This window comes from Vespula pensylvanica, chromosome 5 (genome assembly GCF_014466175.1).
Source record: "Vespula pensylvanica isolate Volc-1 chromosome 5, ASM1446617v1, whole genome shotgun sequence".
Lineage (NCBI taxonomy): Eukaryota > Metazoa > Arthropoda > Insecta > Hymenoptera > Vespidae > Vespula > Vespula pensylvanica.
This window is the reverse complement of record NC_057689.1, coordinates 5617726-5640946: the sequence shown is the minus strand read 5'-3', so window position 1 is coordinate 5640946 and position 23221 is coordinate 5617726. Positions and strand designations below refer to the sequence as shown.

Sequence of the window (23221 nt, the reverse complement as noted above, 5' to 3'; positions counted from 1 at the left end):
TTTCAATTTAATATACTCATACAATCGAGAATGAGAAAAATTTTTGCGATTATTATCTGTCGACGTTTCATCGTTAATTAATCAATGACAAAAGGCAACTTTTCTATTGTAACATTAATCCCTTTCATCTTTTTTTTTCCCTTTTTCCTTTTCTTTCTTGTTCAATCTATATCACAATAGTTTTCAATTTATAGAATGTAAATTAAACGAATCATTGAATCTTTTCATTTGCGATAACTTTTCTTGATAACAATAACGCAATTCATTTAAAGTAAAATCAAACAATTCGAAATCCAATGTCGTATTAAAATATATGATTAAACATTTTCTTTCATATAATCGATTAAGAATTCGCGATTAAAATGTTTTATAAAGTGATTTCGTCAAGAAATCGATAAATGAAACTCGAACAATCCGTGTAACGGTACTGAGGATAAGGGAAAGTGATTTGTGTCTATTAGCTGTTTGCGTCTTGCTTGATTGAGAAAGTTCCTAATAAATTCCCCTTCAACCTTCGCTTAAACAAACATTAAATATGTGTCTATTGTGTCGGGGACTTTTATGTACGCTCGCACGAATAACTTCAAACTTCCAAAGTAGACTTTGGAACTTAAGTATTATTAGTTATGCACAATATTTTTTTTCTCTCATTACAAACCGATTAAAAAAAAAATAAAATAAAATAATAATTAATTGAAACTATGTTTAATAACGAGCATATATTTATGCTCGTTATTAAAATAAACAATAAATAAACAAACAAATCGAACTTTTATATCTGTTAATGATAAAAGTGACCAATTCTTTTTATTACCTCTCGTACATCGAGATTTTCTTTTACGATCCTTGTTCTTCGAAACACGTATTACGAGAACAATATAGTAAGGCTCTCACGCAGAAAGCATGACACGAATGAGATCACAGAAAATAAAGGTTCAACCAAGGAATGGAAAAGTATGGTTCTAAGGAAGACATAGATCGAAATGGTAAAAAGAAATAAAAGAAATAGAGAGAGAGAAAGAGAGAGAGAAAGAGAGAGAGAGAGAGAGAGAGAAAGAGAGAGAGAGAGAGAAAGAGAGAGATGAAATGGTAAAAAACTAAAGACCGCATAGATGTTAGCATTATCAAAGTCATTTCCATTTAGAATCCATTTAGAAAATAAAACGTGTATGGAGAAAGCTACAGTATGATTCATATATCTATATATACATATATATGTGTGTATATATATATGTATATAAGTAAAAGAAAAGAAAAAAAAAGAGAAATATAAATAAAAAGAATAAAAAGAATAAAAAGAAAGAGAAAATATTAAAAAAAAAGATAGATAGATAACGGCATAAAAGATTTTTTAAACTAAAGAACTAAAGCGATGCTTCAACTCTTTCTCTCTCTTTCTCTCTTTCTCTTTCATATATATATGTATGTATGTATGTATGTATGTATGTATGTATGTATGTATGTATGTATGTATGTATGTATTTATATGTGTATTCAACGTCATCGTGTGGTTCTGATAGTCCACGTGTTCGTTCTAACGATAACTGGAATACGGAGATCGTTGTAAAAATTCACGAAGCTCGGGTCCATTCGTTCAACCGGGTACTCTAAAATCCATTACGAGAATATGCTTGCTCGTTCATTTGTACGCGCGCACGCGCATTTTCAGCTATTCTCAACTACTTGTTCAAACTTTTAATCGGATCGTTCCGCTCTCTCATTTTTTCTTTACCCTTTCTTTATTTCTTTTCCTTCTTCCTTTTTTTTCTTTTCTTTTTTTTTATTTTCGATCTTTTTTTCGACGAGAGCTTTCTAGTTGATCGAACGATTCGCGAATTACGAACATGAGTGAAAGAAAAAGAAAAAAAGGAAAAAGAGAATAAAGACGAAGGAGAAACGAAGAAGGAACGAGTATTTTACACGCACGAATTGCCTTTAGATGAATCCCTGATCACCGAAAAGGACGAAAAGGAATAAGAAAGAGTGTTTTCTACGATGTGCCGGCTAAACCGTTTGGTGCGTTACGATCGTACGTTTCCTACGCTATTCTCTACTATCTCCCTCGAGGATACTTTCGATTAAACGGCGAGGAATGAATCCTTTAATCGAGATTCCATGGGAAATAGAAATGGAAGGAGAAGTGAGAAACTACGGTACTTTTTTATTCGTCGTTTTCTATACTGCATGTAGACGAACGAACGATGAAAACTAAATATGCAATAAAGTGGACGGGATTAGGAAGTTCTTCCTTTTCGCCAAGGATTATATATCATATTAAATATTTACGATCACGGCGTTACGTTACATATTGCAACGAAAATATTTTTCCAACGACAGAATCATGTAAGGCGACGGATACAAAAGAGAACTATTAAAACTTTTATCCTTTTGAGAGAAGGGAAAAAAGAAAAAAGGAACAAAAAGTTAAATCTTCCAAAAAAAAATTTCTGTGATTCTAGAAAGGAGCTGAAGTTGGTTTGCCCTGTACACCACACTCCTTTTTATTTTCTACCCTTCAGCATATGGCTTTTCTTTATCAACCTCGGCAGACCCAATAGGGATTATGGGAGACTGGATGGAATAGCAGAACGGTAGTATAGGACGGGATAGCATCTCCTGCAGGATTTCCGGAGATCCTCTTCTACTGATTCATAAATATCCCCTGGCCGTAATACCTTGCTGAAAAGACTTTCGCGACTACCTCTGCGATGATACTTGCCTATCGCTACGACTCGTCTCTTTCCTTTTCTCAAGTTTGCTTGAATCGAAATCACCAAAGAAACACATTTCTTCTCGTGCTATCCGTTACAACGCCGAGACAATTTGTTCCTAAAAGAAAAAAAAAAAAAAAAATAGAAGATGATATCCCTTCTAAAAATTATATTCATGCTTCTATTTGTTTCAAACTCCTGTTAGCGTTATTATATTATTCTTCATACGATGATGTAAGTCTCGAATTTTGTTGGATTTATTTCAAAAGTTTATACGAATAAAAGAAAAAAAAGGTAAAATATTTCGAATTCGTTTGATTACTTTTATACGAATGTTACGCTTTTATTATATCGAAGGTATGACTTTTACTCCGTAAAAATATTATTCAAAGGATTTTCATCTCGTTACAACGAAATTGGTTTATCGCGAATGTACGATCTTTTTTCTTATTGAAATATCACTGTTGTCTTACCAATGACTTTTATTTGTTTCTCGTTTTTTCTTCTTGTTTTTCTACTTGAATATTCACTCTCATTCTTAAAACGTAAGAGCAATCTACGACAATGAAATGCACCAACAATGATTTAATAACAATCGGAGAGAGTTTGTAACCGCAGTTCTGGTGTACAATGAATAGAATAGCCTTGTCGTGACTTTCCTCGGACGACCGCTTTTAGCTTGGAACAAGAATACACTGCATTCTCTCTCTCCCTCTCTTTCTCTCTTTCTCCCTCTCTTTTTCTCTCTCTTTCTCTTTCTTTTCTTCTACAAGGCAGTATTGTATGAGAAAATTAATTATTCGACGACCTTTGTGAGCAATTTTTCTGGTTATTACTCACGGACGAAGGAAAAGACGTGGACCGCGTTATCAAAGGGAACTTGCTTCTACGAAGAAAGATTAAGTGGCGTACTTTAAGTACTTCCTCGAGACATATTGTAATTAAATCTGCATCGTTCGGAGTTTGCTACCCTCGAATTTCCGCCCTATTATATATACGTTCGTGCGTGTATTAGTGTGAATGTCCCTTCGAGATACGCTCTATTGTGCGAAACTTTCGAACGAAAACCGACATATAGTGAAATGTTTGATCGTTTATTGTATTAATTAATTCTACGTTGACGCGATTTACATTTCTAATTAACACTATATGCTTTTTACGTGTGCGTGTATGTGCGCATTATACTTTATACGTTCTTTTATGAATGATCGAGTCGGCGAATACACTCGATTGTCAAACAAACTAACATTAACTGAAATTAAGATTTGTATATGTATTTTTCCTTTTAAATATCTATATTCGTCGAGTTAGAAATGTGTTACAAAAACTGAGGTTTGAGAAGAAAATACCGTAACGTTGTTCAAATGGTGAAAGATAGCCGGTATAATCTGAGTTGCGAGTTGAAGTACGAGCCACTATGCGAACGTTTACATAGCTCTACGCACACATGCAAGCATATACGCATAGGGTTGCTTTAAAAACACCCTTTCATCGTACGGAACTCGGATATATCGCCGAGTCGACGCTGTTTTCAGTTTTCAATACCACCGTATTTCAATGCATCATCCCATCTCTCTCTCTTTCTCTCTTTCTTTCTCTCCATCTTCTCCACAATCCACGAGTTATCTCTCGAAGAAACAGGGAGAGCTTATCCGGAAGTAAATGCAAACGTTTCGCCGTGTATTCTAGGGCGAGGGAAAGCCATTATGTCGGCAAATAATTACGTCGAAAGACGCAATTATACTCACGGATCAACTACCCGTCCTTTTCCATCTTACTTTTCGTTCCAAGACTTCTCCCTTCATCCAATTTTCTTACCGATCCGACGTCACTTCCGCTTAAGAAAATGGTAGATAGAAAAAGAGAGAGAAAGGGAGAGAAAAAGGGGGTAGAGAGAAATAAAGAGGAAAGAGATGGTAACACAGAAAAGTGAGGTGGCTTTCAGAAAATGGAGATAATGACGTACAGCGTCCTAATTGACGTCATTACCGGCACGTTGGGTGACGACGTCAAATACCCAGTAAGTCGGATCTACGAATCTTGATGATGTTGTTCCGAACGCTCCTTCGCTCTCTCGTCTACGTATTTTCCTTTAATAACCGCGAAAAGCATCTTTAGAAACAAAAGAGATTAAGTGAGGGAGAGAGAAAGAGAATATGCAAAAGAATAAAAAAAAATTCACTCTTCTCTTCTGCACCGTCTTGAGGCTGTTCATTCATTCTTAAGCTTTAACGACAGGCTATTGAAAATATAAACTACAAGTGCAATAGAAAAATATTCTTCTCGTTATTGTATCGATAGATAAGCTTATATAAATTATACCCTTACGTAGATTAAACAGGACTCTACTGGCTTTTATAAAAAAAATCTTTGCGAGTGTTAAAAAAGCAAAAAACTTCGCGAACAAACATTGACTCTAATGACTGTATTGCACGCAGTCGATGTAAGTGCACTTGTTGTTTAAATCGCGAAACGAAAACGAACAAACACTGCTTCTATTTCGCGATATTTTTATTTTTATTTTAGCAATACAAACATTCGATTCTACGTTACTTCGTACGCGATTATAATAACGTTCTGAAATAGAAAATTTATTAGTATTAATATTATATTATGAAGTGGTAACATTTTGCGCACGTTTCAAATTATTTAAATAATTATAAAATAATCGAAAATATAATATATTTAAGCTTACCCGTTTTTCCGATCTTTACTCATTGAAATCCAAAAGCACACTGAGTCAATGAAAAATCAAAGTCAATGAAAAGTTCACTTTTGTTTACATAAACAGGCAACGACCGCGCGTACAAATTTTACTTCTATTTAATTATTTATTTAATTCTATTTTATATTTAACGTATGCTTCAAACTATGAAATGTTTAAATAAATATGCTATTGCTTAAATATTAGTTTGTTATACTCCGCACACGTTTCAAACTATTTAAATAATTATAAAATAATGGAGAGTATGATTTATTTAACCTTACCTGTTAGGAAAGAGACTGCTTCGATGTTTACTCGTCGAAATCCAAAAGAGAACTGTTCCGATAGCAACCAAAGTCAATGAAAAGTTTACTTTTGTTTACGTAAACAGGCAACGACTGCGCGTACAAATTTTAACTCTATTTAAATATTAATTTAATTCTATTTTACATTTAACGCGTGTTTCGAACTGTTTTCCACATGTTAAAATAAATGTGCTATTATTTAAATATTAGTTTATTATACTCTTTGTACTTTAAAATTATTTAAATAATTAGAAAATTATCAAAACTATAAATTATTGAAATTTAGCCATATGGAAATAATAATTCGCGATGTTTACTCGTCGGAATACAAAAGTAGACTGGTTCTCAAAAGATCAGCTCGCATATTTACTAATCGAAATATGAAGAATAACAGACTCGAAAATTATCAAAGTCATTGACAGTGAATAATACTTGTTTACAACGACTTAATCTTGAAAATGTTTATGTAGCCAATACACATTTAGAAGTAAAATTAAATAGTAAAATAATCAAAAGCATGAAAGTTATTAGCTTTATAATATTTAAGCAATTACATGACTTTTAATTTAAATATTAATTATACTCTGCTTCCATATATATACTACATTGTTAATGATACCTTTCTTGGCAGAAGTTTTTTCAAAGAAAATAAAACTGTCAAAAATTCAAAAAAACCAAATCTTTCTTTGAACCTTTGTATTTAAAATGACAAATTGCCATCAAAATCGGTAAAGAATTACGTCTGTACTCATTGTTGGCGTAAACTATTATAAAATTATGGATAATTAACAACCTTAAAGACGATTTTTTCTTTCAAGGATTAACAGGGTAACCAACATCACTTAAATATCTTCTTTTTCTCTTATTCGTCGAGACCTCATTAAAGTAGATTTACCGACTTCTCGAATCGCTTTTCTTTGAATTTAAATCCTATCTTCCCCTTCTCTCATATGTTTCATTCGCTAACAGCTTTGCATACGTACTTAGCAGTACGTGCCAACCTTTCCCTTACCCCTTGTTCCCTCCTATGATACTGCTTCTCATGCTCTTTTATACATTTTTCGTGTCGTTATCCTTCCAAAGATATTCTGTCTCTTTTAATCTTTACATCGTTTGTATGCTTTTAATTTCGAAATGGAAATATAAATCCGTTGACGATAGCATATACGGTGTACACATAAAAGGAGAAAGCAGGATTACCCAGCTATGATCATCTGGACTGTATCTCAAATTGTCAGACTATCGCTCAACGCAAATTTTAATATCGTTTTATCGTCTTACCTTGATCGAGTTTCCCCTTTTTTTCTTCCTATCTTATCTTTTTTTTTTATTTTTCTCATATTGGGCATATCTGTTGAGATACAAGCTACCCACATAAAACCGATCTAGATATTAAGGTATCGGATCAGGATTCTCATGTCTTTCCAACGAAGAGACTTCCTTTGATATGTATTATAATAACGATATTTTCTTGTTTGTTATTTATTACGAAGATATATCATTTTTAATATGAGGGAAAAAAACATAAAAGAAAAGATTAAAATTCAAGACGATGTATGTCCTGGAGTCGATCGATCGGGATCATTGTTTTTTATTTTTCTGTCATCTCTTTTTAGATACAACGATGAAAGAGTCTTTTCGTTGTTCCGAAAGACGTTCGTCTTCGAGAACGGTCCCTTATTGTCTCCCTGCTGTTGTCCCTTGCAAGTAACGCCGTACGTTCCTCGAATACACATTAATCTTCTTCCCGATGACTGGACATTTATCCTGTTTACTTCCGCCCTGTAACTTCCGTCCTAAGCTGAGAACGACGCTCTGACGAAAATTGATTCTCCTTGCAATGATTTATCGAAGTAACCCGATCCTTTCCAGTTTTATTCGCGAAATCTTATGTATGTGTATCTTCGCATGTGTATATAATACGTACACTGAATGGGCCATTTTACACATTAAATTCTACGAAACCATGAAAAACATAACGTAAAGAGATAGAAAGTCGGATTTTATATCAAATTAAAGAAGAATATAATTATTACGAATGTCTAAGCATTTTTGTCAAATAACATTATTCATGAAATGTCCAAATTGCTAAATTTTGATACTTTCGAGGAAATAAATTTGAAACTCTAAATGTCAAGTTCCTCGTATTTTAAGACGAACGAGAGTAGGTAATTTAGTGTGAAAACCAGAGACAAATCAAGTTAAATCAAATTTAACTCCTTCTAAAGAATTTATTATATACTTTACTGTCTGGTGAATTGATCTACTCGCGTTTCGCTAAACTTACGTGTACTAAGCTTTCGTTGGGGCAATAAAAACGACACTGAGAACATTTCTCCTATATATTTTCGTTCTAAACGAATTCGAAACTTTCAATTACCGTAAATTTCGTTTAAAATAATTTCGTTTAATTTTGTTTGAAGTAATTTAATTGAAATAGTTTAGTAACGTTTGATCAAATTAAAGAACGATATATTTATCGTACGATTTCTCAAGTTAACAAGTGATTTTGATCAGAGTGATTTCAGTGTTTCTGGTTGACCACATCATTGATCTAATCTAATTCAGTTTCGTAACAAGTAGTAAGTGCAAGTTATATATCAGACACAGAAGTTCACCGTTTTCCTAATCAACTTCTCATCACTTGCTAACTTTCTTTTCATTATTTTTTTTATCTTACTTCAGTTTTACTTCGTATGATCAAAGCAGTAACTTTTTTTATTGTCATAACAAGATTTTATATTCCGAAAATTATACCTTTCTCAACATAGAATTTCTCGAATAGTCGAACACGAGAATTTCTTTAAATTATTTCAATGATGTTGAGAATATATCGATCGTGATTCTGATATATTTGATATACATTTACGTAAATGTATATTGAATATTAATCTACATTTCACCGCAAACTAAAATCTCGTTGGATATCCAATAAAAAAAATTATATATATATGTATGTATGTATACAGCACACGTCGGCCTCCAATCCGTGTCCCCTATTTCACATGTATCTCCGAGAAACACGTATTCATAAATCTTTCTCGGAAAGAAGATGCGCTATTCTAAAATGCTTAAGACGTCAGAAGTTTTGCGTTAGCGTTTTCTCTATGCGGATGTTATCGCACGGATGCTATTGTGGTCTTGAAGAAAAATAGTGAAAGAAAACGGGCATACCGGATTTCCACTCTCAAAGGAAAAATATCAAGGTTTTCTCTCTCTTCCTCTCTCTTTCTTTTCTAAGACCATACTGCCCTACCGTCACCTGCATAAACATCATTCCGCGTCTTGCGGATTTATGTACATACTGCTATAATATTCTACATATAAATATATATAGATACCATAAAAACGTCATTACTGTTTTTGAGTTTTAACGTTCGCTTGTATTGATATGTGGGTACACAGATCATAGATACCGACAAAAAAGAATATACATAGCAAAAGAAAATGAAAAATAAAAAGTAGAAAGAAAAGAAGGAAAAAAGTAAAGGAAGAACCCTATATTCAGGCTTAAAGATTGACGGGCTAAATGCGATGTGACGACGAGTGCATCAACCAGGTCGCGCATAAGCTTTTACATAATTAAAGTATTAGCTAATTATTTTATTCCCTCTTCCATTTTTCTTTTTTCTTTTTCTCTCTCTCTCTCTCTTTCTCTCTCTCTCTCTCTCTCTCTCTCTCTTTTCGCTTTTATAATACTGAGTATATCTATAGAAATTCAGACTATCTTGAATATAAATGCAATGTCACGTTCCGTCGAAGCGTATCGTCGTCGATAAATTTCACATCGGTACGGATCGTTCAATTCCATCATTTCTAAATCGGACATCAGACACGATATGCGTCTCTCGTGTTACGAATCAAGGGATTTAAAAAATTCTCAGTACAAAGATGAGAAAGGTGATACGACTGATTTTGTACGCGCGTTACGCGTATCGTAATCAATAATTCAGAAATGGAAAGGCCAGCGTGTTTGCTCGCGTATAAATTTCTCTGTCGATTTGCCTTCCTCCCATTTTACAATCGCGTTCTCTTTCGAATCGCGTTCTCTTTCGTGAACAATTTATAGAGATTCGAATAATCCTCTTTGGTATCTGGTCGTTTGATACGAGTTATCGTTCCTATGCCATCGCGTATAATATCTAAAGATGACAATTTAATCTTACAAAGTAAAAATTTGAATTATTTCTTACACTTTAATTAGTACGATTCATCATTGAGTACCGTATCTATCGTGGAATATAACGAAGTGTATTGTAAGGTCAAACTAAAGACTTTAGAAGAATTGTTCATTAAAAGGCAATCGTGAGGTCGAAAGTACTTCTTAAAGATGTCTATACATAAAAAAAAGAAAGAAAACCGCGAACTTTTCAAATGACCCTTGTACTTCGATAGTTTTAACATTAAATAGTATAACACGCGATTTGACGAGATATTGAAGACTTTGAACGGCTTTATCATCGAATGAATTTCGTTACGTGCGAATTCGCAAATGGTGAGAGATAGGAAAAGTAAAAGTTGGTGAAAAGAGAAGGAAGAGGAAGAGGAGGAGGACAGCCGTGAGAAGTCTTCCTTCAACGCGAGCCTTCTCGGTAATGCAGAAAGCGTGTCTCTGACGACAAATCCAGCAGCGTCGATGTTGCAAGCTTGGAGTAAGTGCAAGCCCGAGTGATAATGCTTTCGAAAAGCTCGCTTCTGCTCTTTTAAGCTAACGACGAACTTCCAACGAAGCTTTCCGAACGCTTTCTTCACCCATCCCTCTGAATTTTTCTCCACGCTGGAGAAAGAGGCTCTTCCTTCGCGGATTACAAAGAAATTACGCTCGGTGAGTCGGATAAAAGCAGCTGAGCGATCCGGATTTTCAAGCTTGCGACGACAACGACGATGAGGTGCTATCGATATCGAAGCTTTTTTATGCTAGAACGAACTTGGTTCTTAAATTTTGAAAAGAAATAGATAAAATCTAACTCTAAAGTATTATCACGTTTACAAGATATACAAGTTGAATCTAAAAGATTAACGAAATTTCTAAATGTCTCTTAAATTCGCGAGAATTGAAAGGAACATTTTAAAATAGAGAGAAAATTGAATTAAACGGTATCTTCATTCATCAAATAATTCTAATTGAAAATATAACAACGATCAAACGTGTCTTCGGAGTATATTATTTTTTTCTAATTTTGAAAAGCGGTTATGGTAATTCTTAACAATTTTATAACACCTCCTTAGATACTGTTAGAATATACATAACGCAGTATTTCCTGCTAGATCGTTGAAGAAAGATAGGACTTAAATTTCGTAAGATTTAGGAGTTCGATTTCGGGAAATGGCGGCGGAGAGAGGCTCGGATCGGAAGTCTCGGAATTGAGCGGCTTAGTTCATAGCGGGAAAACGACGTCCTCTGTAAATACTCGAGCGGTTTCCAGGCAATTTACCGTTTTCGTTTAGAGTATGTCCCCTTCTTCTTCAGCATCAAGCACCTTTTCTTTTCCTTTCTCTTTTCCTCTACTTTCCTTTTGGTTTTCTCTTCTACATACATACATACATATATACATATATACATACATACATACATACATACATACATACATATATACATATATACATACATACATACATACATACATACATACATACATACATACATATATACATAGACGTACGAAATCTACGGAACATTACCCTCACGAAGCGATCTCAAAGAGAATATACGAGACGAGTAGCGAGTGAACGTAGAAGGCCTCTTCCAGACCCTCTCTTCTCACTCTCTTTCTCTATCTTTCTTTCTCTCTATCTCTATCGAGATAAATTCGCGTCGAGATAGAATCTTACAATTTCGAGGAGTCTCCAAAAGTCGACGCGATATCGGCTTATCGAAGAAAATTACGCGAGTTTGTCTTCCGTCGAGAAACCGAAAGGGATCGCAGTTTCTTAGTTCCATCGGCCTACCCTCGCCTAAAATGTCTCGAGAAAATGGAGAAAGGACGTAGGGTGAGCCTCGTAAGTGGATTCAGAGAATTACACTTGTGACGAGTTGGCTGCTCGTTTAACGTTTACTCGCTAAACGTCTTACTCGCTTCAACATTAACCTCGATATACTCGAGATAAAGATCGAAAGAAACATGTAATACGATGAAAAAAGTTAAGTAGGACATAAACGATTGTCTAGGTGCTTTCGTATATATACGTTGTATTCCGTACACACGAATGATATAAAAAGATGGTATATAAAACCGATAAAATCCCTTTATGATCGTTGCTTTGATCCAACATTGGCACTACGTCATGTTACCTATTATGTATCAACTGTTTCGAGAGTTAATGAAAGTTTTCCGATGTCTCTTTCAAAAGATTTTCGATTCAAAAAGCGTAATAATTAAAAGTTTGCTAGGACGAGCAAAATTTCCAAGTACGACGAGGAATTTAATAATCGTCTGACCTTCCAACGAAATTAGATTTTTAAGCGCATCCGCTTAAGAATTCTTTCGAATCAAAGTGAAATCCAAACTGTTGGAATCCAAACCCGAAATCCCATTTCCTTTTTTTTACTTTTCCATTTTTGTGCATTAGTTACCTTCACCAACACCAACATCAGGATCATCGATTTTAATTAAAGCGATTTATTTTACGATGTAGGTACTATATCCCTTCCATTCTAATTAAATTCCAAATACAATGAACTTTTTACAATTCTATCAACTTCGATTTTTCTTTCTTACTAACATCCCACGTATTCGATACGAAAAACAAGACGATGTCTCTAGCGTGATTTTAGTGAAATACTCAAATCATTTCAACTCAACGATACCGCTATACAAACAACATGATACGCTCTCTCCATTAACGAAAATATTTGCGATGACATAGTCGTAAAGCATAAAGCGTTCTCGCAAATTGAAAATATCGCAAATTTGTGATTTTAGTCGCTGTTACAAATCACTTCGTTCAGCAATGTAGAATGTCATTTATAATGAAGTAATCGAACATGTAAAATATGTACATCGAAATGTATTCGTTATTAATCAAATGATCGATTCGAATGCAAAGCAATTCGTAATTGGTTAATAACCTTAAAGATGATGAAGTATATGTGATAATAGATCGATCAATTTCTCGAATGTCAGGGAAATAACGTTTAACTTGTTGCCAGTTTTCGTATTCGTGAATTTAATCGAAAAATAAAGATCGATATGCGTGTATATGTGCGCGCATGTGTGTCTATGTGCGTTTCAAGGCAATTCATACTGTAACGTTTACGTCTTTCTAGGAGAGTCTTCAAACACGAACTAGCTAGGACGTTTATTTAGCGAAGTGCATCTTCTTCTTCTCCTTCTTCTTTTTCTTTTTCTTTTAATACTAGTTCCACTCTGTCCGTTTTCCTTCCCTGGAGTCCTCTTTATTCTTTTCCTTTGGTTCAACCGTCATCCCTTTCTACGTATATAGTATGTACTTACTTCTATCCTATAAAAGTATACACCCTCTGGTCAATATCGTCCCACAGCAGCCATTTTCAACCCATCGAGAGATATTCTGGTTACGCATCGATCTTCCTTCCTCACCTCTCCTTTCGAATATAACCTACCTTAAGATCACTTCAAGAAGGATATCCTTTTATCCTTTCATAAGAAAAAGAAGAGTTTGACTCAATCAGTTTCATAGAACTCTCCGTTCTGATTGATTACCAGATTGTAACGTTCCATTAATCAATAATTGTATAAAAATTTCAATAAAAGTAATGATATATAAATATAAATGATAAATACGCATTTAATAATATATTTTTAATTGAAGAAAATAAAAAATTAACATTATGAACTTTGGTAATGATCAAGGTGCAAATAAAAAGCACTGTATATTAAAAAGTTTTCGTCTAATTAATCGAAAACTTTTCTTCCGAGAATATTACCCGTAGTCGTAAGGAAAGGTCAAAAGGTCTGCACAACTATTTCTACCGTACGAAGGAATTTATCCGACTGTCTCGATTATAATTATCGACTTTGGAACTCGAGCGTCGCGTCGTTCGTATTACATAAACTTCGAATTTCTCGGATAAGAAGCTTAATTAAGGTCTTAATTAAAAATCGACTTTTTCTTTCTGAACGTAAATGTCTCTAAGATCTATTCGAGAGTCCGTGCGAAAGAAGAAAAAGGAGATGAGAGAAACAGAGAGAAAAAGCAAAGAAAGAGCAGTCTCTTTAATAAATTCTCAACGTGAAAGAACGCGAGACAATACCAGAGAAAACTCGAGAACGGGACAATAAGATCAAAGAGAGAGAAGCAGCAGCACCCAGTTGTAGCACTTTCATTTCTACAAAACGTAGATCGAAAATCCGTAAATGTTTCTTATCGCTTATCGTTCCACGCGAGTATCTCTTTCAGTCTCTTTCTTGTTATTATTCGCAATGTTTCTTTCTCTCTCTTTTTTCTCTCTTTCTTTTTCTCGATTAAAAGCGAAATTTCTTTATTCTTTTCATCTCTTTAAAAAAGTCTTTCCCAAGATTCTTTTGTGATTTCTTATTTTTCTTTTTATGAAATAAACTTATACGCATGTCAAAGCATTCATCTTTAAAAATATTGATTTATTTGTTCCAGAAAATGCGAGAGTAGTCAGGTCTTCGTACAAGATCATCACACTCACTGTATAGATACTTGCCGTTCAACGACCATGTGCGGAGAGGTGGTCGTCCCAGAGGACCATCTTGACGTAAGTAATTACTCATTACCCAGGGAAGTAACGCTAATTAAGCCACTAATTTATGAGCTTCTCGAAACGCGAGATACAAGCCTCTCATTACGACTTCGGGCCAAATTTTACTAACTAATCAATCGGGATATAGTTGATAATTACTTAACGCGTATAGAGACTAATCAAATTCTAATTTTCATACACATCGCGTGGAAATTATTAAACAAATAAATAAAAAAACGTAAGCTTCCTTTAACAAATCGTCTTATCGAAGTCTAATTTCGAACTTTGAAGTTTAGAAGTTTTTTTTTTCGTTCGACGGTAAGTTTTCACGCTCTCCCTCTCCCTCTTTCTCTCTCTCTCTTTCTTTTTCTATTATATTCAATCGATCGATCTTCGTTAATGATCCACGAAAGATCTTTTATCAAAGCTGTAAGAGAAAAGTTAAGAGCACACTGAGGGACGTTAATTGGCCCGAGAAGAATTAAAGACGAATAACTTATTATCTCGACGTACTTCCATAGAGAAGATTAACGAACTACGCAAAATTATTTACTTCGTCCTTACCCTACTACGACTATTACACTCCGTAACGCTAATGGATAACGCGGTTACCCCACTTCGAACTAACGCAGAAGCCGAGCGCTTATTTATGAGCGTTCATCGCGCGAGATCTCTTCTCGCTTATATACTCCCCCGGCCACCATTATCCTCCCTTTCCCCAAATAAGTACCTCAACCCGGTTGAGATCGGATTTCGAAAACGTTTATGAGTGCTGTAAGCGATATAAGAATTTTCTTTTTCTCTTTATTTTTTTTTCTGATCTTCTATGATGATTCGCTCTTCACGCTGTAACTAACATTATTTCTTAAAAGAAAATATTCTCCAAATATGCGAGTTTGTGAAATTTTCCAAACAGTCTTCTATCGATCCTACAATTTTTCTATAGAGATGAAAGAATTTCATTTCACGTTAAGAATTGTGATATTGTTGTGCAAAATTAAATGGAAATTTCTCAAAAAATTGAATTTTGTTAATAATTAATACAAAGGAAAAATAATATTTAATTACAATAATGTTACAATTGCTTGGTATTAAATCGTCCTAGATATTTCTAACTTCCGTCGATTAATTTATCCGATAACAAACGTTTTAGAAATGAATTATCGAGGAAACGATAACGGCGATGAATATTTATTAGCCGACTCTCGATCGGCTCTCAAGCGGAAGGCGTGAATTTCCGCGTTGATACCTTGAATTTTGCGATCGCAGGTGTGCAGAATTTGCAACGCAGTGGGTCACAATTGTCAGGTGGCGGAAGGAAGTAAAGCCGGTCCCGGAATCGACGGCGCGGACTTCGTATTTTATGTGTCCGCTATGCAGACCGAGAGATGTCACAAGGGATTGACGGTCGCTTATGCTGCTCACTGTCAACAGGAAGCTGCGTTGGATCGGTGAGTGTATTTGAGCGTGTGTGTGTGTGTGTGTGTTTCTCTTTCTCTTTCTCTTTCTCTCTTTGTCTGACTTATATAACTCTCCTTTATATCTCCATCCTATATCTCTGAGACTGAACAACGAGATAGACTCTTCAGAACGTCATCACCTTCGAGATTAAAACACGAAATGGCGTTTATAAAGGGACAAACGAAGTACATTTCCATGAATAATAAAAATACAAACAGTACCGATTAAAAGAATGTATTTTCGATTTGCATATTGTATGAATAAAAGGAAAGTACGTATTTATTTAAGAAAAATATTATACCCGGGGAAAAAGTTATAAAGATAACAGATTTAAATATCGAAAGGAATTTTTGAATAATAATGGCGTTACATGTTTTATTTGCTAACGAAATATGAGAAACGTTAACATGACAATAGAAAAATTATAAACAACGAATAAACGAAGCTCTTTTCTCAACTATGTAACCTAACGTCGAATTAAATTTTGCCGTGCGATTTAATCACCGACTCGCTTGAAGTGAGCCCCTACGGTGTTACATAGAATGTAGCTAGGGAACGATTTGGTACGTTTGATAGATACGTCGAATTTAAATATTCACTCCGATTTGCAAGGCAGATGCGAACGCGTATTGTCCACTATCTCGCATTTCCCCCTTACACGTCTCTTTCTCTTCATCATTGTATCCTCTTCTCTCTCTCTCTCTTTCTCTCTCGAACCGTTCATATTTTTGCGATGATCGATTCTCACATTCGTGTTATAATATAACAGCACTTTATTGAAATAGAATATTTCTCAATACAGACCGCGTTCACTTCCCTATATTCGCATTTATTTCGTTCTACTGATTTTTCTTCTCTCACTTTCTCTCTTCCTCTTTCTCTCTCTTTTTCCCTTTTTCTCTCTCTGTCTCTCTTTTACCCTCGAACATGTCAAATTCGAATTTCCTTCCTTTTCGAAATTCTCTTGCATTCGTTTCAAAGAATATCCGACGTACATTCGACAAGTTGTATACAAAACTGGTTCGAGATGTTAAATAAAAAATTAAAAACTCGATATTTATCGAATTATTGCACGAATTTTTCGAAAGAATTCCATGAACATTTCATTAAAAACCCATATGACGACCTAATTTATTATTTTTTTTCTTTTTATTATTATTTATCTTTTTTTCTTTGTTTATATATATATACATATATATATATTATTTTACTTTCATTTTACAATAAGCTTCACGTTTATCGATTCTGTTCACGATGGCGCCATTAAAATACCGCTTTGTGTCGACTCTGTTCCTCTGAAACGGACTTCCCTTAATGCATTCGACGTAAATGAAATAAGGTCTCCATCGTGTTGCACTATATACAATATGCCTTGTACTATATACATTTATTATACAGGTTGTTACATTTAAACGGTGATGATGAAATATCTCACGGGAAATTGAAGCTATCGAAAAAAAAAAATTGAAAGTGCTATTAAATGTTGAAAATCGCACAGTACGCTTCTAATACGCTACTATTCTAAAACATACAAATAATAATAATGAAAAATATGAAATAGGCATTTCGTTTATAAACTAAAATTATTACTCTCTCGACTTTTGAACTTCTTGAAGACGTGCTGATATACTAAATCGATTGTTCGTAGCAAAAGATATATATGTAAGAGACATAAGGGAAGATAAAAAGCTCTATCGTTGTTTATGTCTACAACGTACGATTTAATCGATTCGTACAGTGTCATCCATGATACTATCGATTGAATAAGTCACGTACAATACACGTTGACGTGACTCCAATCCCACTAATTTATGGCTTTACTACACGAAACGATATGATATACCAGGTCATTAAATTTGTCCCAACAAATCCGTTATTGTACTATGAATAAAAGAATATAGAGTCCTATTTAAACAAATTAATTTGACCTTGAAATCTCCACCACTATTTCATCCACACAAAAATTATTTCTACCATATAATGTGCCTCCTTATACCGAACAACTTTTTTACAAACGTTTTTTTTCCTTTTTTTCATAACTTTGGTTTCTAGCGAGATATTCCATCGTTCCCGTTTAAATATAACAACTAACACGTAAAATGTATAAAAATTTGTTCAAACATAAGTCATCGTCGATCGATTTAATTAAGGTTTCCTCTTTCCCCAGATATTCTGTAGAAAAACATATGTATATCGACGATATATAGCGGAGAACAAATTATTGAAGTATACGTTCGTCGCAAAAAATTTCAGTTCGCGATTTATCCATTGAAAAGCTTTTACTTCAACAATATAGTTACCTCCGGTAAAGGACGTATGTATAGAACGAGAGAAGAATCGAACGTTCCACGTGATTTAATATTTCCAAAGCAATCTATCAAACTTCCGTGAATATTTCAAAAGCATTACGATTTCTTCGATCGATCGAATGTAGTGAATTGAATTCATCCGTCAGAGGCACGTGTGACGAATAATATATCAAATTCGACTCTTACGTCTTTCTATTTTCATAATAACTTCATACAAGAGAAAGAGAGAAATTATTTATTGAATGACACTAGGTATATACGAATCCCTTTAAATTTCTTAATTGCTAATTGTTTTAATATTTGATCTTTTCAGACCTATCGCAGGACACGCAAATCTTTGCCCAGGTAGTATCAGCACGAAGCCTCAGGAACTGGAAACATTGTTGAGCACCGTCAAACACGAAATTCTTCATGCTTTGGGCTTCTCCGTCAGTCTTTACGCCTTTTATAGGGATGAAAACGGTGAGCCAAGAACACCGAGAAGAAGCGACACTGGAAAGCCTCCGTTGAATGAAAAGTGAGTATAAAAAATGGAAAAAAAAATTAAATATATATTATAGATAATAGAAGGTGCTCTTTATGATAATGTATGTGAATGAATATTTATCGAAAAAGTTATTTTATTTTCTATTACTTTGATAAATGAAAATATTTTTTTAATAAATTATTTCCTTGTTTAATCGATCATTTCTATTTATTTAGTCAATACTTTTATTAATTAATGGTAAGTATATTGTGAAATAAATGGTCAATATATATATATATATATATATATATATATATATATATATATATATGTATGAATATTTGGGTCAGTATAAATAATTAAACGTCAGAATTGCGTCACTTATATTACACACTGATATTTTATCATAAATGTTTAAAAATACTGACCCAACAAATTAGCAGTCTTAATCGATGATTGATGAATCCTATAGTAATCAATTATTTCTACAAATTTCTAGTTCGAACTAATTGAATCTAACAGGTTTTAATTGAAAATCTATACGAACGTTAATAGTATATATGCTGAACACGTATGAAATGACAAAATGCGAGTAGAAATGAAAGACGTAGACGACAGCGTAGATTACTTTGACGTTTCTATCTCATTCTCGAGGAAGAAACAAGAAGGAACAATGTCGTCGGTGGCTACAGCGATCCATCATCCAACCTGACGACATTCTTCCATCTCTTTTTTCCTAACTCTTTCCTCCCCCAGTCTTCCACCATCTTTCCCGTGTATCTGCCTTTAAAATTGGAAAATTCCAGCTTTCCTCGCTCTCTTATAGTCGACGAACCGTAACGAACCGTTCCAGCGAGGAACACGTTGTTGCTACCATCGTGCTTTTTGCTATTTCCTTTTTTCTCTCTTCCTCTCTTTCACGTTTTTCACTCTAATTTCATTTTTTGTGCGTTCTCTCTCTTTCTCTCCTCTCTTCTTTTCTGCTTTACGTCTCGTCGCTCTTAAAAATTCAAACCTTTATTCTGGATGTCTATACATTTCTAATATTCTCTATACCAATATCTTAAAAGATTGCGAAAACATCTTTTCGCATTTCTTACAATTAGAGAAATTTATTTTTCAATTACGATCAACGCAATGGTACCATTTATTTTGTAACTTTCTCATTAAAAGTCAACAATACATTATATATATATTTTTTATATATATTTTTTTAATTCCTCGAAGAAACAATTCATTTACAATTTTTGACAGCGATCGATATCCTTCCATTTTCACAAAGCTTCCATTATTTCGTAAACGTTCCAAGATATAAACGAACGAGATAGATAGATAGAAAAAGAGAGAGAGGGAGTAATAGATAGATAGATAGATAGATAGAGAGATAGAAAGAGAGAGAGAAAGAGAGTATACATTCAAATGTAATAATGTTTTTCACCTCGTGTTCGTATTCCGTGAAATGACCATTCACGGATACATCCGTCATGTCGAAATATGAAAAGCGATGGCTGGCTCGCTGTCGAAAACAGCCTTCTGCCGTGCTGTATCAATCATTCTGTTCAAAAAATAAAAAGAAATAGCGAGAAAGAGTGAGGGAGAGAGAGAAAGAGAGAGAGAGAGAGAGCGCAAGAGGAATGCGATTAAATTACTCTCTGGATATCTCCAGAGGTTTTTAATCGACTTTCGAACCACCAGTATGCCTGTCACATAGGATGCGATATTTTCAATGCTCTACTGGTTCTCCTCGTAATAATGTCAGATTACACGTGTCACTAAAGATTAGCGTAGATGATTAGAAAAATTATTGAAGATGTCCATATATACTTTTCTCCATAGATAGCAAGATATCAGTTTCATTAAAGAGGATACATCTGTCTTTTTAATGTCCTTATACTACTTGAAATATTTTTAGATCCTTTACTTTTTTTTATTTTTCTCCTTCTCCTCTTCCTCACTCTTGTTGACGATAAAACTTAATTTTTATTCAAATTTCGAAGTGCGTCGTCGTATACATAGTGGGGAAAAAAGTTCGTTTTAATTAATTCCATAACGAGAGATAGACAAAGCTAGTCTTTTTTTCCTGTTTTTTTTTTCTCTCGCGAAAAGACCTTAATTAACGAACGCAATTAATGAGAGAAAAAGAAGGGGAAAAAAGGAAGTAATAATTTACCGCATGTGCGCAGATTGCAAACGCATCAGTGGAGCGAGAGCACGATCAAGACTGTAACGAGGCCATATTGGCAAGTGCACGGTGGTTACGTCGAGAGGTCGATGCAAATGATCGTAACGCCACGAGTTCGTGCCGAAGTTCAAGCACACTTCAATTGCCCGAACTTGGAGGGTGCAGAACTCGAAGACCAGGGTGAAGATGGGACGGCCTTGACGCATTGGGAAAAGCGGGTTTTCGAGGTTGGTAATTTTCGAAATTCGAACTATATTTAACGCGATCCTACATAACGAAACTTTTTTATTAACAAATTTTTTATTTTCATTTATAAATATTTACAATACGAACGAGACCTTTATTACGATATTCTATTAAACAGTTTTGCAACCTCATCATAATTAATCGTAAAGAATTAAATTTCGATTAATTATGTCTACAAAAAATTATGATAAGTAGTTTATAAATATAAAATATTATTATACTTTCTAACAAAACGTAAAATAATAGATAAAGAATCTGTGTTATGACAGAACGAAGCTATGACTGGTACGCACACTCAAAATCCAGTTTATTCGAGGATTACGCTTGCTTTGATGGAGGATACCGGTTGGTACAGTGCAAATTATTCGATGGCGCAAGAACTCGGCTGGGGAAAGCACTTGGGCTGCGATTTTGCTATGAAATCCTGCAAGGAATGGATATCCTCGAAATCGTCGCGTTTATCGTGAGTATCGTCGTTGGATTTAAGTCGACACCATATTTGAATGGTTATCGTCGGAATAGTCACGTTTTGAATTTTCACATTGAAATCTTATCCCTGGTAAGACATGAATTCTTTCTCCTTGTGTTTCGTGTTCTTCTTCAAAAGAAAGCCTATTTCGCTAAAAGCATCGTCACGTTTTCTTGCTTCTTGGCTGTTCAATGCGTAAGAAACTTGATTATCGTGCACTTTAATACTTGACTATAGTTACTCCCGTAAAATCGTCGCCTGAGAGATCTGAGATCTTCCATTTAATAATTTAAAGAAATAAATCCATCTTTCTATTTTTTTCTTTTTTTTCGACATCTCTTTCGTTTTCCTTCTCCATTTTTATTTCTCATCTGATACAAGTTTTATAAGAAACAATCGTTATTATTATTACTTCGAGACGATTGAATTATTGATTTTTTTCTATCGATTTATCTGCAATCTGTTCTAAATACATAAACTCTATATTTCTTTTCTTAAATCTCTTTCTCTGGGATATCGGAATAACAGCAGAATGCAAAAGTGAGTAATACAAATTCTTGGGATGAGAACGAAGAGAGCTTTTGAAAAATGTACGGAATCGGTGCGAGATCTCGTTACGGTTCACACCGTCTATTACTTTCCTAAGACTTTTATTTCCTTTTCTAGGGGAAAATCGATTCATCCTTTCTGCAATAAAGTGAAGCAAGATCCATTGCAAACCGAGTGTACAGATGATCGAAGTTCCGTAGCTTTGTGCAATTTAGTAAAACATTCTCAACTCTTACCAAAAAAATATCAAGTAGGTATACATTAGATATCTATACTTACATGTTGCATTTAAATTAAAGTTATATCAATTCTAATCGCGTTCTTATTTTCAATAGAATTTCGATTCGATTCCACACGTACCATCTGGAGAAGAACAATACTATGGTGGCTCGGTGTCTCTGGCAGACTATTGTCCTTATATCCAAGAGTTTACGTGGCGAGCTCGAAACATTGTCGTCAGAGGATCTCATTGTCTTTACGAGGATAATAATCCACGTAAGTATAAAACTATAGTAACTATGTATACACACGAATATTTATAAAAATTCACGTAGAAAATTCTAACTGTGATATTTTACATTTAAAATACAATTTTTGACGTTTTCACATTAGATCCGGAAAAAAATTTCGCTCTCGAGAAATACGGATCGCACTCGAGATGCTTCGATCATACCAATCAAATGTGGGAGGAGAGAACGTGCAAATTGGCACGTCAATGGCAACATTGGGGCTCTGGTTGCTATCAATACAAATGCGAGGCGGGTCGTCTGCATATTATGGTCGGTGAACCACTTTAATGAGCAATTATCTTAAGTCATTAATACTTTCGCTGGCGAAGACAGAGAGTATCTATTATTGCACATGGATACGTAATCACGATCTATTATTAAATGTCATTTCTTTCGTTCTAGGTGGCAAACTATACTTACACCTGCTATCACGCTGGTCAAGAAATAGCAATCAGGATAATTCAAAATGGTTGGCTGCATAAAGGAGCTTTGATATGTCCACCCTGTAAAGATATCTGTCAAGTAAGACATTTCTACCTGCTCTACGTCCAATTAGAATAATAATGGCCCTACTCAAATGACTTATCCTTTTTTATCAATCATTTTATAAATCCGTTAATC

At 34.3% G+C, this 23221-nt stretch overlaps 1 protein-coding gene across 7 annotated transcripts in view; it reads left to right on the top strand.

The window, feature by feature from the left end:
• LOC122629268 (leishmanolysin-like peptidase) overlaps positions 1–23221 on the top strand; it is a 233148-nt gene that overhangs the window by 206688 nt on the left and 3239 nt on the right. For 5 of the 7 annotated variants that reach the window (XM_043812489.1, XM_043812494.1, XM_043812493.1 and 2 more), the window contains 10 exons: positions 14313–14424; positions 15679–15860; positions 18493–18696; positions 20829–21054; positions 21343–21536; positions 22071–22082; positions 22209–22341; positions 22427–22586; positions 22704–22870; positions 23003–23122. In XM_043812489.1, coding sequence (XP_043668424.1) covers positions 14313–14424; positions 15679–15860; positions 18493–18696; positions 20829–21054; positions 21343–21536; positions 22071–22082; positions 22209–22341; positions 22427–22586; positions 22704–22870; positions 23003–23122 — 1510 coding nt within the window. The remainder of the gene's footprint in view (positions 1–14312; positions 14425–15678; positions 15861–18492; positions 18697–20828; positions 21055–21342; positions 21537–22070; positions 22083–22208; positions 22342–22426; positions 22587–22703; positions 22871–23002; positions 23123–23221) is intronic. The other 2 variants (XM_043812491.1, XM_043812492.1) reach the window with 2 other exon arrangements.